The 19431-nt window shown below is 45.6% G+C and overlaps 2 protein-coding genes across 3 annotated transcripts in view; both read left to right on the forward strand.

Annotated features, from left to right (window-relative positions):
* LOC143777874 (cholesterol 24-hydroxylase-like) overlaps window positions 1-8349 on the forward strand; it is a 34312-nt gene extending 25963 nt beyond the window's left edge. For both annotated transcript variants that reach the window (XM_077267344.1, XM_077267345.1), the window contains 6 exons: window positions 3323-3395; window positions 4675-4759; window positions 6480-6590; window positions 7400-7488; window positions 7566-7632; window positions 7921-8349. In XM_077267344.1, the coding sequence (XP_077123459.1) occupies window positions 3323-3395; window positions 4675-4759; window positions 6480-6590; window positions 7400-7488; window positions 7566-7632; window positions 7921-8079 (584 nt within the window). In that variant the 3' untranslated portion in view covers window positions 8080-8349. The remainder of the gene's footprint in view (window positions 1-3322; window positions 3396-4674; window positions 4760-6479; window positions 6591-7399; window positions 7489-7565; window positions 7633-7920) is intronic.
* A 151-nt stretch (window positions 8350-8500) lies between these two features.
* The window catches only part of LOC143777838 (cholesterol 24-hydroxylase-like), a 183014-nt gene continuing 172083 nt past the window's right edge, over window positions 8501-19431 (forward strand). Inside the window, exon 1 of the mRNA XM_077267342.1 lies at window positions 8501-8781. Coding sequence (XP_077123457.1) covers window positions 8708-8781 — 74 coding nt within the window. The 5' untranslated portion in view covers window positions 8501-8707. The remainder of the gene's footprint in view (window positions 8782-19431) is intronic.

Genomic DNA, 19431 nt, shown 5'->3' on the forward strand with positions numbered 1-19431 from the left:
TGCTACCACGAGTGTGAAAGCACAACCAACATTCAAAAGTGACCATAATATCAGCCAGAAAGCATTGGTACTGAGATGTGGTCTGTGGTCCCCACCTGCAGAACCACTCCTTTATTGAGGGTGTCTTGATATTTGCCAATAATTTACATCTGTTGTCTATTCCATTTGTACAACAGCATGTGAAATTGATTGTAAAAAAGTGTTGCTTCCTAAGTGGACAGTTTCACAGAAGTTTGATTTACAGAGTTATATTCTGTTGTTTAAGTGTTCCCTTTATTTTTTTGAGCAGTGTATGTAACTAAGGACAGTGTTATACATAATAAGTGAGTACACTAGATACTAAGGGACTGTGTTATGCATAATTTATTTATTTACTTTACTCATTTATATAGCACCATTAATTCCACAGCGCTTTACCTACATTATCGCCACTGTCCCCGATGGGGCTCACAATCTAGAATCATTATGTATGTCTTTGGAATGTTGGAGGAAACCAGAGAACCAGAAGGAAACCCATGCAAATACGGGGAGAAAATACAAACTCCTTGCAGATGTTGTCCTCTGTGGGATTTGAACCCAAGACCCCAGCGCTGCAAGGCTGCAGTGCTAACCACTGAGCTACATCCCTGTATCTGTGTGCAGTGTTGGTGTCCTCAAAATCGGATCCAAAGAGGACATTCTCTGACCCTCACGGATCTCATTCTCAGATCCGTGATTTTCATGTACAGTATGTGTGAATAAACCTATAAAACTCCACAAGCCCTTGTTCCATCCAATAAAATAAACCTGGAAGCACACAGATGTTTCACATCAATGTGAGAATATAGAATTTTCTCCTGCAAATCCTGAACGTGTGCACATAGCCTTAATCCCCATCTTTCATTATAAGTCCTTGATAGCATCATAATAAATTTGGGGGTGATAGAAGACGCTATCAAGTACTAAACATCCTCTGCCTCCTCCCAATTCATTACAAGTCCCTGACAGTGTTCAGTTGATTATAAAGTGTCCTATGAACTTTACCCTCTCCTCTCCCCAATAAATTTTGAGTCCCCGATAGCATCACAATGAATTGTGAGATAGGGAAGGACGCTATCAGGGGCTTAGCACCCTTCTACATCACGCAATTCATTTTTACATCCATATCTAACATCTTTCTCCACCTCCCCCTGTTAGTAAGTCCTTTATAAATCACCCTTCCTCTCATCACAATCCCCTACACCCCTCATTGTCCTTCTCCCCCCGCATCCCATCATTGTCCTCTCCCCCACCTCCCTCATTGCCCTCTCCATCACCTCCATCATTGCTTTCTCCAGAACCCCATCATTGCCCTCTCTACCACCTCCATCATTGCCCTCTCCACCACCCCAATCATTGCCCTCCCCATCACCCCCATAATTGCTCTCTCAACCACCTCCATCATTGCTTTCTCCACCATCTCCATCATTGCCTTCTACCCCACAACTCCCATCATTGTCCTTTCCACCAACATCATGATTGCCTTCTCCCCCACCACCCCCACCATTGCCATTTGCACCATCATTGTTCTTTCAATCAGCACCATCATGCTCCCTCCCCCACCACCCCGATCATTTCCCTTTCAACAACCTCCACCATTGCCTTCTCCCCCACCAACCCCATCATTGGCCTTTCCACCACCTCCATCATTGCCTTCTCCCCACCAACCCCATCATTGCCCTTTCCACAACATCCATCATTGCTTCCTCCCCCACCACCCCCATAATTGCCCTTTCCACCACCTCTATTATTGCTTTCTCCCCCACCACCCCCACCATTGCCCTTTGCACCACCATCATTGTACTTTCAATCACCACCATCATGCCTCCTCCCCCACCACCCTCATAATTGCCCTTTCAACAACCTCCATCATTGCCTTCTCTCCCACCAACCCCATCATTGACCTTTCTGCCACCTCCATCATTGCCTTCTCCCCCACCTTCCCCATCATTACCCTTTCCACCACCTCCATCATTGTGTCCTCCCTACCACCCCCTCATCATTGCCCCTTCCACCACCTCTATCATTGCTTCCTCCCCAACGATCCCATCATTGTCCTTTCCACCATGTCCATCATTGCTTTCTCCTGTACCACCCCCATCATTGCCCTTTCCACCATATCCATCATTGCTTCCCCTACCACACCATCATTGCCCTTTCCACCACCTTCATCATTGCCTTCTCCCCCACAACCCTCATCATTATCCTTTCCACCACCAGCATCATTGCCTTCTCCCCCACTGCCCAAATCATTGCCCTTTCCACCACCTCTATTATTGCTTTCTCCCCCACCATCCCCACCATTGCCCTTTGCACCACCATCATTGTCCTTTCAACCACCACCATCATGCCTCCTCCCCAACACCCCATCATTGCCTTTTCCACCATCTCCATCATTGCCTTCTCCCCCACCTCCCCATCATTGCCCTTTCCACTACCTCCATCATTGCTTCCTCTCCCACCACCCCCATCATTGCCCTTTCCACCACCTCCATCATTGCTTCCTCACCCACCACCCCCATCATTGCCCTTTCTACCACATCCATCATTGCTTCCTCCCACCATCCGCATCATTGCCCTTTCCACCACATCCACCATTGATTCCTCCCCCACCCCATCATTGCCCTTTCCACCAACTCCATCACTACCTTCTCCCACCATCCCCATCATTGCCCTTTCCACCACCTCCATCATTGCTTCCTCCCCAATCACCCCCTTCATTGTCCTTTCCATCAGCACCAACATTGCCTCCTCTCCCACCACCCCATCATTGCCCTCAACAGACACATACATACACCAGTCACTTTTCTGCATGTTCCCAGCAGCCACACCAGCCACAGACAGACACACACTGACACACACACAGCACCACTCACCTCTCCGCACATTACCCACAGCCGCAGCATCTTCGTTGCTGGCAGCTTTCTCTCTGGCACAGCCGCGCGCTGAATGCTGACATCATCCAGTCGCGCTACTGTATCAGACAGAAAGAGCGGGCAGGAAGCAGGATGGATCCGTGCAGCTCCACTCCGCTGCTATGTTGTAGGCAGCGGAGCTGCAGGGATCGCTCCCTGCCCATCGCAAATGAGGGCAATCTGTCTAGGGGCCCCATGGGCCAGATTGCCCTCAGTGTCAACTGCCCTGCAGGGGCCCCCTCCATCTCCGGGCCCCGGTGCAGTCACACCGGCTGCCCATGCGGTGTGTCCACCCTTGATTCTATCTATGTAAAGTATCTATATCTATAATCTATCTATCTATCTATCCATCTGGATAGAATAGAATAGTGATTTGCATTTGGTTTAAGGACAAGAAACAACGGCCAACCAGCTTTCCTTTGTGGTGATGGAGTTAGCGCGTAACCCAGAGATCCTGACAAGGTAAATCCACTTTGTTTAAAAATGAAGTCGTTTATATTTCTACCATTCTTATAGTAGCCTGATCTATGCTACAAAGTGTCAGCTATTGAGATAGATACGGCCTGAGACCACAGAGACAACACACTTAAGGCCCCGTCACACATAGCGATTTACCAACGATCACGACCAGCGATACGACCTGGCCGTGATCGTTGGTAAGTCGCTGTGTGGTCGCTGGGGAGCTGTCACACAGACAGCTCTCTCCAGCGACCAACGATCAGGGGAACGACTTCGGCATCGTTGAAACTGTCTTCAACGATGTCGAAGTCCCCCTGCAGCACCCGGGTAACCAGGGTAAACATCGGGTTACTAAGCGCAGGGCCGCGCTTAGTAACCCGATGTTTACCCTGGTTACCAGCGTAAATGTAAAAAAAAACAAACAGTACATACTCACCATCTGATGTCCGTCAGGTCCCTTGCCGTCTGCTTCCCGCTCTGACTGAGATCCGGCCGTACAGTGAGAGCAGAGCGCAGCGGTGACGTCACCGTTGTGCTGTACTTTCACTTTCACTTTGCGGCGCTCAGTCAGTGTGGGAAGCAGACGGCAAAGGACCTGACGGACATCAGATGGTGAGTATGTACTGTTTGTTTTTTTTTACATTTACGCTGGTAACCAGGGTAAACATCGGGTTACTAAGCGCGGCCCTGCGCTTAGTAACCCGATGCTTACCCTGGTTACCAGTGAAGACATCGCTGGATCGGTGTCACACACACCGATTCAGCGATGTCAGCGGGACCTCAACGACCAAAAAACGGCCCAGGCCATTCCGACACGACCAGCGATCTCACAGCAGGGGCCTGGTCGCTGGTACGTGTCACACATAGCGAGATCGCTACTGAGGTCGCTGTTGCGTCACAAAACTTGTGACTCAGCAGCGATCTCGCTAGCGATCTCGCTATGTGAGACGGGGCCTTTATTTACTAGGTCAATATGGCTCCAGGGAATATGCCAGGGTCAGGGTTTTTTTTTTTTATCAAGGGGGTTCAATCATTGGCCATTTTTGCAAAGTGATAGACAAGCAATGTTAACTTCCATTAATAAACAAGAATCATTGATCCTCAGAAGGTCAAAAAGTCACAGTCTCTTGGAGTATTGTCAACACATCTGACCACATATCTGCAGGTTGAAACTAGGCAAGACATATTTTACCAAGCATTCCACATTATCAGATTAATATAATAACTATAGAACCTATGCGGTATATTACTACTTGGACAGATAATAATTTTGGTTCCTCAGAGTCCAGGCTGAAGTGGATGAAGTTTTTGGCTCCAAAAGAGACATTGAATATGAAGACCTTGGAAAGTTGCAATATCTGTCCCAGGTACTCACACAGATGAAGCAACAAAATTAATTAAAATATTCCTAATTACAACCACACTTAATGCAAATAAAAAACCCATAAGGGTTCATATTGAAATTAAACTCTGTTCACATTTGGATTTGGAACATGCAGTACTTACCTTACTATCAAAACAATGGACACCACAGCAAAACTCTGACAAACCCCGTTGATAGTAGCCATCGTATCAGGCAATGCGTTTTCACAATTGCTATGAATGGAATGGTTACTAAATGTATAAGAAATATATTAAAAATTATATTCAACTATAATAAATAAATACATAGGATATTATATATCAGTATATAATGTATATGAGAACACCTAGCAAAGTAATTTTACTAATGTTAGATAAAAGTTTAATTAACCTTTAAAAAGGTTTAATATGATGTATCTACAGGGACTGGGTCTTGATTGGTGGTGGGGAGTCAGGGTCCAGAGACCCCCAACAATTGAACAAAGCATTACTGGAGTTTGAGCAAAGCATTGGAAGGGCTCAGTAGAAAGTTGATGGCTTCGTACATCACTTTAATTGTACTCGCAGATAGGATGAGCACTTTTGAATTTTCCTTTGAACAAAAATTGGGGGTCTCTAGACCCAAACCCCACCATTATAAGTATTAATAGAGTTAAGCAAACTATTTGCAGTTCCAGAGACTGAATTGGTAGCCTGTATGTACCATACCAGCCCGCTGAAAACCCTACCTACCATTCGGCTTCTGAAAAACCTCTTGGATTGGTAGGTCCGGTGCAATGTCATTGTGGTGGCTTGAAGCACTACTAATAAGAAGAGCCAGTTCAGAAGCCAGTAAATACTAGGAGGCTTGTAGTGCTCTGGTCTTTGGGCCATGGAGATATGACCACTAGACTAGGTTCTGCAAATCTTTTCTCTCAACCCCAGAAAATATTGGCTACAACTAATCAAACTTTAAAAAAAAAATGAGTTACCCTTTAAGCTAACTATAGTAAAGTTACTTTGCCCAGTATTTTAAAATTACATCCAGAAGTTCTACAATCATAAGGCATATTTACCCCTCCAAGCTTCAGAATCAAAATCTTACTGCATTTGTGTTTTTCTTTGTATTTTTGCATTCTGTACAAGCCGGGGCGTGACCTCCCTCCCCTGAGCTAGAAATTACATTTAAAGGCTTCCCCAGACTGGTGTCCACAGGTTGGGACCCGGTCCTTATGTCTGCTCTTATTCACACACTGAGGTCAACTCTGACACATAGTAATGTTTTTAATATTAGACAGCGTAGGACAGTCTCGATCAGGGTCACCTTGTCGATGGTGGGATGGCTTTTATGCTATTTTTTTTAATCAAAAACAGTATTACTTAGAACCCTGGCTTATTTAAATGCACTTTTGCTTTTTACTTATTTAGTTACAGCAGGGTTTTTGCTCATTTTGTTTCTTGTAGGTTTTGTATGAATTATGGCCAATGTGAACATGCGTTTATGTTGCATGTATACCACCTTAATCTAAGCTCAATTTTTGTGTTTTTCTGCATTATTAGAAAGTTGCATCCTATCCTTTACAAAGCCCACAGAGGAAAGAGGATTGAAGTGAACTTATGAGCTGCCATAGCATGCTTACTTCTCTTGAATTCTTGCTAACAAGAAGACAAAAGCAAAAAGCTGATCTATTCTCTTGGCACTTTGCAACTATACAATTATTTTTTTTGTACCTTTTGTTTTATCAGGTCTTAAAGGAAACTTTGAGATTATACCCTACAGCTCCCGGGACATCCAGAGTCCTAGAGGAGGAAATGGTGATCGAAGGAGTGAGGATTCCTCCTAGGACAACTTTGATGGTAGGTCGTAGACTGTGGCGATTCAGAGTATCCCAGAAGGAATGAAATCATGATCTTTTATTAGTCCGAGCTGACTCAGGATATCCTTAAATATTCACTGCCATTTCAACGAACTTTACATACATCAGTAGTTAAAGTGAATATGAGAAAAATTGATATTAGAGATATATGCTCCTTTATCCACTTATGAGCAACTTCATTCCATTTTGCTGCTTCCCCAATTCATCATTCACTTTGAAAAACAGCTCAAATCCATCTTGATCTAATTAAGATAAGGTGCCAACTCACTGAGTGATCAGATTACACCTCCAATTGAAAGCTATAAAGAGAGGAGAGGGGCAGGAGAAAGGTGCAGAGTGAAGCAAATTTGATTCCGCTTTATATAAAATGTTTCAATTCACTCCCGAGTTGGATTCACAGCTAAACTGAACAGTACTGCTGCATAATGTCCTTCAAACTGCAGCTGCTTCTGTACTTTTACTACATAAAGACAGCAGAAGAGGAATCTCTTAAGTCTGTGAGTGTAGTGTTTGGGGAACATCACAGCAGCTAGTCTCCACCCATTAACTTAGAGACAACTGAAAAATAGGGATAGAAAATTGGTGAAATCTATAGGATACAAGTCATATACTGGTCATAAATAGTGTTATCCTATATGTGCGCTCATGGCAGGTATGCTTTAATCTTACTCAGAACTTTATTGTACTATTAGTAGATAGTTTACTATTAAAGTAGATGCATCTTAAGTGTTCTTTATAGTTAGACAGCATATGGTATTAGTAGGTGGTAACATAATTTTCTCTTTGTAGTTCAATTCTTACATCATGGGCCGAATGGAGAAATTCTATCAAGAACCCTTGGTCTTCAATCCAGACAGATTTCATCCTGACGCTCCCAAGTAAGTGTCGTGTACTGCAATATCATCCTTATTGCCTGTATATTATGCAGTGCTGATATCACTATTGTTTTTTTTAGACCTGGCTATGCTTATTTTCCATTTTCTCTTGGACCACGATCATGTATTGGACAAGTATTTGCCCAGGTGAGTTAAGATTAAGAAGTGAATAAAGATGTTCCTGGAAAGAGATTGCTCAAGTAGAACAATATTTTTTTGGAGCTTGTAGATTTTCTTACCTCTGGCAGCTGCTTATCCTCTTTTAAAAATAAGATCAGACATGTTGAAACCTGGTTGAAGTACCAAAGATGGATAAGTGTCGAAGAGGAAGGACACCACCAAAATATTCAGAATGGAAAAAGAAAGTATGCTTTGGACATGTACAAACTGAATTATGTCTTTCTCCCATATAATATCTATGTTCTATCTGTACAGATGGAAGCGAAAGTCGTAATGGCCAAGCTTTTGCAGAGATTTGAGTTTGAGCTGGTGGAAGGACAGAGCTTCAGGATTTTGGACACAGGGACCCTTCGTCCTTTCGATGGTGCAATCTGTAGACTGAGACCTCGAGAAGAACACAAATACAAAAAATGATCATAAACGCAAATAAATTTTAACAGCAGAAGTCAGATTATTGCATTGTATAACAACATGACTAGACTAATATTAGGCTAAACGTCTACCAGTTTGGATAAGCACTTTTCTATGTTGCATAATACAATTAGCAGGTTGTTAATATTGTACAGACTCCAATGACAATATACAGTAGATACTGAATATACCATAAGCATTGTAATGTTTGTTACAGGTTTGACTACTAAATAACTTGTTTGTAAAACAATAAATGTATATCACATGATATGATCTACAGTTTTGCATCTTGTAAATGTATAGTAAGGGCTTAAAGAAGTTTTCTGACCGAGCTTTTCACATATGACATGATCAATGTGCTGCAAATCTGCACAGAAAATCACTGACTTTTTTATTTTGCAGAACTAAGCACATAGAAAGATAAAAATGGTATATAACAACATATTTATCACTGATTAGTCATCACTATCATTTGTTGCTCATCATAGGACTTTCTATCAACTAGTCGTCACCAAATACTACAACAGGAGTGTGGAAACCACAAAGACACGACCAAAAAAGTCATAAATAGTACACAAAAAGTTTATTATTCCATAAAAAGACATGATTTAAAAATAATAATACAGGACAAATGGAACAAAGTGGGAAGCATGTGCATGCAGCAAACAAAATGCCACTGTGCAAAGCCTTGATGTGCAGACCAAGGTAAGGATCACATTTAGATCTATTTATATATTGTCAATACAAAAGAGGGAAGCATGTATACAGAAAAATAAATCATGATACCGCTGTTATCAGCTTAATGTATACAGGGGTACTACCCATAGAGCAAAGAGTAAATTGGGAATCATCTATTTGTCGTGGTACAACCACTATGAACAAAGTGTCTGTCAGGACACTATCAAAACATTATATATTGCAATATCCTATGCTGAAATATCTGCTATAGGGGGCGGGATCTAACCCACATGTTCAATGGTGTCACCACCCTGTTAAATGCCCATACGGCTATGACATGTATACAGGTCCTTCTCAAAAAATTAGCATATAGTGTTAAATTTCATTATTTACCATAATGTAATGATTACAATTAAACTTTCATATATTATAGATTCATTATCCACCAACTGAAATTTGTCAGGTCTTTTATTGTTTTAATACTGATGATTTTGGCCTACAACTCCTGATAACCCAAAAAACCTGTCTCAATAAATTAGCATATCAAGAAAAGGTTCTCTAAACGACCTATTACCCTAATCTTCTGAATCAACTAATTAACTCTAAACACATGCAAAAGATACCTGAGGCTTTTAAAAACTCCCTGCCTGGTTCATTACTCAAAACCCCCATCATGGGTAAGACTAGCGACCTGACAGATGTCAAGAAGGCCATCATTGACACCCTCAAGCAAGAGGGTAAGACCCAGAAAGAAATTTCTCAACAAATAGGCTGTTCCCAGAGTGCTGTATCAAGGCACCTCAATGGTAAGTCTGTTGGAAGGAAACAATGTGGCAGAAAACGCTGTACAACTAGAAGAGGTGACCGGACCCTGAGGAAGATTGTGGAGAAGGACCGATTCCAGACCTTGGGGAACCTGAGGAAGCAGTGGACTGAGTCTGGTGTGGAAACATCCAGAGCCACCGTGCACAGGCGTGTGCAGGAAATGGGCTACAGGTGCCGCATTCCCCAGGTAAAGCCACTTTTGAACCATAAACAGCGGCAGAAGCGCCTGACCTGGGCTACAGAGAAGCAGCACTGGACTGTTGCTAAGTGGTCCCAAGTACTTTTTTCTGATGAAAGCAAATTTTGCATGTCATTCGGAAATCAAGGTGCCAGAGTCTGGAGGAAGACTGGGGAGAAGGAAATGCCAAAATGCCTGAAGTCCAGTGTCAAGTACCCACAGTCAGTGGTGTGGGGTGCCATGTCAGCTGCTGGTGTTGGTCCACTGTGTTTCATCAAGGGCAGGGTCAATGCAGCTAGCTATCAGGAGATTTTGGAGCACTTCATGCTTCCTGGCACCTGCTCACAGTGCCAAAACCACTGGTAAATGGTTTACTGACCATGGTATTACTGTGCTCAATTGGCCTGCCAACTCTCCTGACCTGAACCCCATAGAGAATCTGTGGGATATTGTGAAGAGAAAGTTGAGAGACGCAAGACCCAACACTCTGGATGAGCTTAAGGCCGCTATTGAAGCATCCTGGGCCTCCATAACATCTCAGCAGTGTCACAGGCTGATTGCCTCCATGCCACGCCGCATTGAAGCAGTCATTTCTGCCAAAGGATTCCCGACCAAGTATTGAGTGCATAACTGAACATTATTATTTGATGGTTTTTTTGTTTGTTATTAAAAAACACTTTTATTTGATTGGACGGGTGAAATATGCTAATTTATTGAGACAGGTTTTTTGGGTTATCAGGAGTTGTATGCCAAAATCATCAGTATTAAAACAATAAAAGACCTGACAAATTTCAGTTGGTGGATAATGAATCTATAATATATGAAAGTTTAATTGTAATCATTACATTATGGTAAATAATGAAATTTAACACTATATGCTAATTTTTTGAGAAGGACCTGTATAGTCCCCAGTGGAGAAATTTCAAAACGTCCCTCACATGCACCAGGCCAAAAAGTGGTAACTACCACCGTGCATATTACCTTTAAGGATGGCGCTGGCACACAGATGAATCCTCGGTCTGCCCGATGCGCGTTTCGGAGACAAGCTCCTTCGTCAGGGGGCGTATCGAATGAATACAATGCCGGATTTAAATATCGCCCTACCGGAAGTAGCGATGACGCTTACCGGAAGTGACACAAGCGTTGCCGTGGTTACCCGCGACTCTCGATAGCATCGGCGTCATGCGTGGGGGTCGCCAGAGTCATGGCAACCACCTCAGCATACAGACGCCGAGAGCCGCCCAGAATGTAAGGTCCAGGCGCGCATGCGTACATGGCATCGCCACCGCTAGTTCAAACAGACTAGGACGGGCTGCTGCTTTAGTGACACCGGAAAGGGTAAGACAGTAACCCACATAAATATGTAAACCCTCAAATACCACCACCACGGACCTCAAATCTAACTACAATGTGTAGTAGTTCCCATCCCATTATTAAGCACTTAACTGTGGGATATACCATTAAGTGCTTAATAATGGGATGGGAACTACTACTTATGTGGGTTATTGTCATACATGTGTGGTTTTTATTGTCCCTTCCAAGAGTCTGAGAACCGTAGCTCCGGTTTCGCTAGAGTCTGTGCCTCCGGGCAAGACTTTTGTACCCATTAATTTTGCGACCGGAGATTCTCTCTTGGGCTCATTCATCCAAGGTGGGTGGACACTTTGGGACAAAGAGAACATCTGAGCTGTTGGCGAGGACGTACTGGTGGCCACATATGGTCCGTGATGTCAGAGATTATATTCAGGCGTGTGTCTCCTGCGCCAAAAATAAGTCTCCTCGACAACGGCCAGCTGGGTTACTCTATCCCTTGCTGGTGGCAGACAGGCCCTGGGAAATGGTCGGGATGGACTTTGTGGTGGGTTTGCCCAAGTCTCGTGGCTGTACCATCATTTGGGTTATCACCAGGGCCGTATTTGCCACTAGGCACTTGAGGGCACATGCCTAGGGCGGGGACAGGCGGGGGAGCGGCACCTGAGCAAGTTTTTGTTTTTTTTTTATCTTTTTTTTTTTTTTTTAATACTAGTCCTGTGGGTCCCTTCCTGAAGACAGGGGGCGGCAGAGCGGCAGCCAGAATACGTGGTGCTGGTGCCGACTCTCCCTACTCCGCCTGCTGAGACACAGTGACCTCACTGACCCCCTGCTCACAGCCTCACTGGTGCCGGCCGGAATGTGACTGCTGAGGTGGAGCGGCGGCACCCTCTGTCCCGACCCTGGGTCCTGCCCTGGACTCACACATTGCTGGCCTGGAGCTGGAGGACTCGCAGACAGTAGAGCAGTACATACACAGTAGTAAGTAGTGTACTGTCTCTGTCTGTAATCATCTCCCTCCTGGCTCCTACCCGCGCGCTGCCTGCTGCAAGGCTGTCTGTGACTCACCTCATGGTGCTCACCCCTTCCCTTCACTCACATTCCTCAGCCTCGTTTCTTCCTGTAGTGCCTGAGGCTGGAGGAGCCGTGAAAACAGTCAGCAGCCCTTAATGTATGATATCTGTTTGATCTTTCCTCCCGGCAGACGGACCCAGAGAGTGAGTGGTGGGGGTGGGGTATAATACACCCCCACTCACTCTATCTGGGTCCTGGGAGCAAACATTGCCACTGCTGGTGTGCAGAGCTGTATGTGTGTGTGTGTATAGGGCTGCATGTGTGTGTGCGGGCAGCGGAGCTGTATGTGTGTGTCTGTGTGCGGAGCTGTATGTATGTGTCTGTGCGGTGCTGTATGTGTGTGTGTGCGGAGCTCTGTGTGCGCGGAGCTGTATGTGTGTGTCTGTGTGTGCGGAGCTCTGTGTGTGCGGAGCTGTATGTATGTGTGTCTGTGCGATGCTGTATGTGTGTGTGTGTGCGGAGCTCTGTGTGTGCGGAGCTATATGTATGTGTGTCTGTGCGGTGCTGTATGTATGTGTGTGTGTGTGCGGAGCTCTGTGTGTGCGGAGCTGTATGTGTGTGTCTGTGTGGTGCTGTGTGTGTGTGTGTGGAGCTATATGTGTGTGGGGCTGTATGTGTGTGCGTGGGCAGCGGAGCTGTGTGTGTGCATGGAGCTGTATGTGTGTGTCTGTGTGGAGCTCTGTGTGCGGAGCTGTATGTGTGTGTCTGTGCGGTGCTGTATGTGTGTGTGTGTGTGCGGAGCTGTATGTGTGTGGGGCTGTGTGTGTGTGCGGGAAGCGGAGCTGTATGTGCGTGTGTGCGCGGAGCTGTATGTATGTGTGTGTGCGGAGCTCTGTGTGTGCGGAGCTGTATGTATGTGTGTCTGCGGTGCTGTATGTGTGTGTGTGTGTGTGCAGAGCTCTGTGTGCGCGAAGCTGTATGTGTGTGTCTGTGTGCGGAGCTCTGTGTGTGCAGAGCTGTATGTATGTGTGTCTGTGCGGTGCTGTGTGTGTGTGTGCGGAGCTCTGTGTGCGCGGAGCTGTATGTGTGTGTCTGTGGGCGGAGCTGTATGTATGTGTCTCTGCGGTGCTGTGTGTGTGTGTGCGGAGCTCTGTGTGTGCGGAGCTATATGTATGTGTGTCTGTGCGGTGCTGTATGTGTGTGTGTGCGGAGCTGTGTGTGTGCGGAGCTGTATGTTTGTGTGTGTCTGTGCGGTGTTGTATGTGTGTGTGTGGAGCTATATGTGTGTGGGGCTGTATGTGTGTGTGTGTGCGGGCAGCAGAGCTGTATGTGTGTGTGTGCTGGCAGCGGAGCTGTATGTGTGTGTGTGCGGGGAGCTGTATGTGTGTGTCTGTGCGGTGCTGTATGTGTGTGGGGCTGTATGTGTGCAAGCAGCGGAGCTGTATGTGTGTGTGCGCAGAGCTGTATGTGTGTGTGGGGCTGTGTGTGTGTGCGGAGCTGTATGTGTGTGGAGCTGTATGTATGTGTGTGTCTGTGTGGAGCTGTACGTATGTGCGGAGCTGTCAGTGCCAGTGTGACACCCGATCCCGGACCAACTTTTTACTATTGATGCTGCCTATGCAGCGTCAATAGTAAAAAGATATAATGTTAAAAATAAAAAAAAAAATAAAAAATTGTGCTATTCTCACCTTCCGCCGTCCACCGATGCACGCGATGCTGCCGCCAGCTTCCGTTCCCAGTGATGCATTGCGAAATTACCCAGATGACTTGGCGGTCTCCGCTAAGTCATCTGGGTAATTTCGCAATGCATCACTGGGAACGGAAGCTGACGGCAGCATCACGCGCATCGGGACAGCTTCGGTGGACGCCGGAGGGTGAGTATATAACTTTTTTATTTTAATTCTTTTTTTAACAGGGATATGGTGCCCATACTGCTATATATTACGTGGGCTGTTATATTCTACGTGGGCTGTGTTATATACTGCGTGGGCTGTGTTATATACTGCCTGGCTGCTATATACTACGTGGGCTGTGTTATATACTGCCTGGGCTGTGTTATATACTGCGTGGGCAGTGTTATATACTGCGTGGGCAGTGTTATATACTGCGTGGGCAGTGTTATACACTACTTGGGCTGTGTTATACACTACTGTTATGGTTCTCAATGGCAAGAGAACATAGCCCAGCAAACATACGAACTAGCTCTTGGAAGGATGGAAACTAAACTGACCATGAACTAAACCTGCCGCACAACTAACAGTAGCCGGGTAGCGTAGCCTGCGTTTTATCCCTAGACGCCCAGCGCCGGCCGGAGGACTAACTAATCCTGGCAGAGGAAAATATAGTCCTGGCTCACCTCTAGAGAAATTTCCCCGAAAGGCAGACAGAGGCCCCCACAAATATTGGCGGTGATTTTAGATGAAATGACAAACGTAGTATGAAAATAGGTTTAGCAAAATTGAGGTCCGCTTACTAGATAGCAGGAAGACAGAAAGGGCACTTTCATGGTCAGCTGAAAACCCTATCAAAATACCATCCTGAAATTACTTTAAGACTCTAGTATTAACTCATAACATCAGAGTGGCAATTTCAGATCACAAGAGCTTTCCAGACACAGAAACGAAACTACAGCTGTGAACTGGAACAAAATGCAAAAACAAACAAGGACTAAGTCCAACTTAGCTGGGAGTTGTCTAGCAGCAGGAACATGCACAGAAAGGCTTCTGATTACAATGTTGACCGGCATGGAAGTGACAGAGGAGCAAGGCTAAATAGCGACTCCCACATCCTGATGGAAACAGGTGAACAGAGAGGATGATGCACACCAGTTCAATTCCACCAGTGGCCACCGGGGGAGCCCAAAATCCAATTTCACAACAGTACCCCCCCCTCAAGGAGGGGGCACCGAACCCTCACCAGAACCACCAGGGCGATCAGGATGAGCCCTATGAAAGGCACGGACCAAATCGGAGGCATGAACATCAGAGGCAGTCACCCAAGAATTATCCTCCTGACCGTATCCCTTCCATTTGACCAGATACTGGAGTTTCCGTCTGGAAACACGGGAGTCCAAGATTTTTTCCACAACGTACTCCAACTCGCCCTAAACCAACACCGGAGCAGGAGGCTCAACGGAAGGCACAACCGGTACCTCATACCTGCGCAATAATGACCGATGAAAAACATTATGAATAGAAAAAGATGCAGGGAGGTCCAAACGGAAGGACACAGGGTTAAGAATCTCCAATATCTTGTACGGGCCGATGAACCGAGGCTTAAACTTGGGAGAAGAAACCCTCATAGGGACAAAACGAGAAGACAACCACACCAAGTCCCCAACACAAAGCCGAGGACCAACCCGACGCCGGCGGTTGGCAAAAAGCTGAGTCTTCTCCTGGGACAACTTCAAATTGTCCACTACCTGCCCCCAAATCTGATGCAACCTCTCCACCACAGCATCCACTCCAGGACAATCCGAAGATTCCACCTGACCAGAAGAAAATCGAGGATGAAACCCCGAATTACAGAAAAAGGGAGACACCAAGGTGGCAGAACTGGCCCGATTATTGAGGGCAAACTCCGCTAAAGGCAAAAAAGCAACCCAATCATCCTGATCTGCAGACACAAAACACCTCAAATATGTCTCCAAGGTCTGATTCGTCCGCTCGGTCTGGCCATTAGTCTGAGGATGGAAAGCAGACGAGAAAGACAAATCTATGCCCATCCTAGCACAGAATGCTCGCCAAAATCTAGACACGAATTGGGTACCTCTGTCAGAAACGATATTCTCCGGAATACCATGCAAACGGACCACATTTTGAAAAAACAGAGGAACCAACTCGGAAGAAGAAGGCAACTTAGGCAGGGGAACCAAATGGACCATCTTAGAGAAACGATCACACACCACCCAGATGACAGACATCTTCTGCGAAACAGGAAGATCCGAAATAAAATCCATCGAGATGTGCGTCCAGGGCCTCTTCGGGATAGGCAAGGGCAACAACAATCCACTAGCCCGAGAACAACAAGGCTTGACCCGAGCACAAACGTCACAAGACTGCACGAAGCCTCGCACATCTCGAGACAGGGAAGGCCACCAGAAGGACCTTGCCACCAAATCCCTGGTACCAAAGATTCCAGGATGACCTGCCAACGCAGAAGAATGAACCTCAGAAATGACTTTACTGGTCCAATCATCAGGAACAAACAGTCTACCAGGTGGGCAACGATCAGGTCTATCCGCCTGAAACTCCTGCAAGGCCCGCCGCAGGTCTGGAGAAACGGCAGACAATATCACTCCATCCTTAAGGATACCTGTAGGTTCAGAATTACCAGGGGAGTCAGGCTCAAAACTCCTAGAAAGGGCATCCGCCTTAACATTCTTAGAACCCGGCAGGTAGGACACCACAAAATTAAACCGAGAGAAAAACAACGACCAGCGCGCCTGTCTAGGATTCAGGCGTCTGGCGGACTCAAGATAAATTAGATTTTTGTGGTCAGTCAATACCACCACCTGATGTCTAGCCCCCTCAAGCCAATGACGCCACTCCTCAAAAGCCCACTTCATGGCCAAAAGCTCCCGATTCCCAACATCATAATTCCGCTCGGCGGGCGAAAATTTACGCGAGAAAAAAGCACAAGGTCTCATCACGGAGCAATCGGAACTTCTCTGCGACAAAACCGCCCCAGCTCCGATTTCAGAAGCGTCGACCTCAACCTGAAAAGGAAGAGCAACATCAGGCTGACGCAACACAGGGGCGGAAGAAAAGCGGCGCTTAAGCTCCCGAAAGGCCTCCACAGCAGCAGGGGACCAATCAGCAACATCAGCACCCTTCTTAGTCAAATCAGTCAATGGTTTAACAACATCAGAAAAACCAGCAATAAATCGACGATAAAAGTTAGCAAAGCCCAAAAATTTCTGAAGACTCTTAAGAGAAGAGGGTTGCGTCCAATCACAAATAGCCTGAACCTTGACAGGATCCATCTCGATGGAAGAGGGGGAAAAAATGTATCCCAAGAAGGAAATCTTTTGAACCCCAAAAACGCACTTAGAACCCTTCACACACAAGGAATTAGACCGCAAAACCTGAAAAACCCTCCTGACCTGCTGGACATGAGAGTCCCAGTCATCCGAAAAAATCAAAATATCATCCAGATACACAATCATAAATTTATCCAAATAATCACGGAAAATGTCATGCATAAAGGACTGAAAGACTGAAGGGGCATTTGAAAGACCAAAAGGCATCACCAAATACTCAAAGTGGCCCTCGGGCGTATTAAATGCGGTTTTCCACTCATCCCCCTGCTTAATTCGCACCAAATTATACGCCCCACGAAGATCTATCTTAGAGAACCACTTGGCCCCCTTTATGCGAGCAAACAAATCAGTCAGCAGTGGCAACGGATATTGATATTTAACCGTGATTTTATTCAAAAGCCGATAATCAATGCACGGCCTCAAAGAGCCATCTTTCTTAGCCACAAAGAAAAAACCGGCTCCTAAGGGAGATGACGAAGGACGAATATGTCCCTTTTCCAAGGACTCCTTTATATATTCTCGCATAGCAGCATGTTCAGGCACAGACAGATTAAATAAACGACCCTTAGGGTATTTACTACCCGGAATCAAATCTATGGCACAATCGCACTCCCGGTGCGGAGGTAATGAACCAAGCTTAGGTTCTTCAAAAACGTCACGATATTCAGTCAAGAATTCAGGAATCTCAGAGGGAATAGATGATGAAATGGAAACCACAGGTACGTCCCCATGCGTCCCCTTACATCCCCAGCTTAACACAGACATAGCTTTCCAGTCAAGGACTGGGTTATGAGATTGCAGCCATGGCAATCCAAGCACCAACACATCATGTAGGTTATACAGCACAAGAAAGCGAATAATCTCCTGGTGATCCGGATTAATCCGCATAGTTACTTGTGTCCAGTATTGTGGTTTATTGCTAGCCAATGGGGTGGAGTCAATCCCCTTCAGGGGTATAGGAGTTTCAAGAGGCTCCAAATCATACCCACAGCGTTTGGCAAAGGACCAATCCATAAGACTCAAAGCGGCGCCAGAGTCGACATAGGCATCCGCGGTAATAGATGATAAAGAACAAATCAGGGTCACAGATAGAATAAACTTAGACTGTAAAGTGCCAATTGAAACAGACTTATCAAGCTTCTTAGTACGCTTAGAGCATGCTGATATAACATGAGTTGAATCACCGCAATAGAAGCACAACCCATTTTTTCGTCTAAAATTCTGCCGTTCACTTCTGGACAGAATTCTATCACATTGCATATTCTCTGGCGTCTTCTCAGTAGACACCGCCAAATGGTGCACAGGTTTGCGCTCCCGCAGACGCCTATCGATCTGGATAGCCATTGTCATGGACTCATTCAGACCCGCAGGCACAGGGAACCCCACCATAACATCCTTAATGGCATCAGAGAGACCCTCTCTGAAATTCGCCGCCAGGGCGCACTCATTCCACTGAGTAAGCACAGCCCATTTACGGAATTTCTGGCAGTATATTTCAGCTTCGTCTTGCCCCTGAGATAGGGACATCAAGGCCTTTTCCGCCTGAAGTTCTAACTGAGGTTCCTCATAAAGCAACCCCAAGGCCAGAAAAAACGCATCCACATTGAGCAACGCAGGATCCCCTGGAGCCAATGCAAAAGCCCAATCCTGAGGGTCGCCCCGGAGCAAAGAAATCACAATCCTGACCTGCTGAGCAGGATCTCCAGCAGAGCGAGATTTCAGGGACAAAAACAACTTGCAATTATTTTTGAAATTTTGAAAGCAAGATCTATTCCCCGAGAAAAATTCAGGCAAAGGAATTCTAGGTTCAGATATAGGAACATGAACAACAAAATCTTGTAAGTTTTGAACTTTCGTGGTGAGATTATTCAAACCTGCAGCTAAACTCTGAATATCCATTTTAAACAGGTGAACACAGAGCCATTCCAGGATTAGAAGGAGAGAGAGAGAGAAAGGCTGCAATATAGGCAGACTTGCAAGAGATTCAATTACAAGCACACTCAGAACTGAGAAAAAAAAATAAAAATCTTCAGCAGACTTCTCTTTTCTCTCCTTTCTCTGTCAATTAATTTAACCCTTTTAGGCCGGTCAAACTGTTATGGTTCTCAATGGCAAGAGAACATAGCCCAGCAAACATACGAACTAGCTCTTGGAAGGATGGAAACTAAACTGACCATGAACTAAACCTGCCGCACAACTAACAGTAGCCGGGTAGCGTAGCCTGCGTTTTATCCCTAGACGCCCAGCGCCGGCCGGAGGACTAACTAATCCTGGCAGAAGAAAATATAGTCCTGGCTCACCTCTAGAG

Source organism: Ranitomeya variabilis, chromosome 1 (genome assembly GCF_051348905.1).
Source record: "Ranitomeya variabilis isolate aRanVar5 chromosome 1, aRanVar5.hap1, whole genome shotgun sequence".
NCBI classification, from domain to species: domain Eukaryota; kingdom Metazoa; phylum Chordata; class Amphibia; order Anura; family Dendrobatidae; genus Ranitomeya; species Ranitomeya variabilis.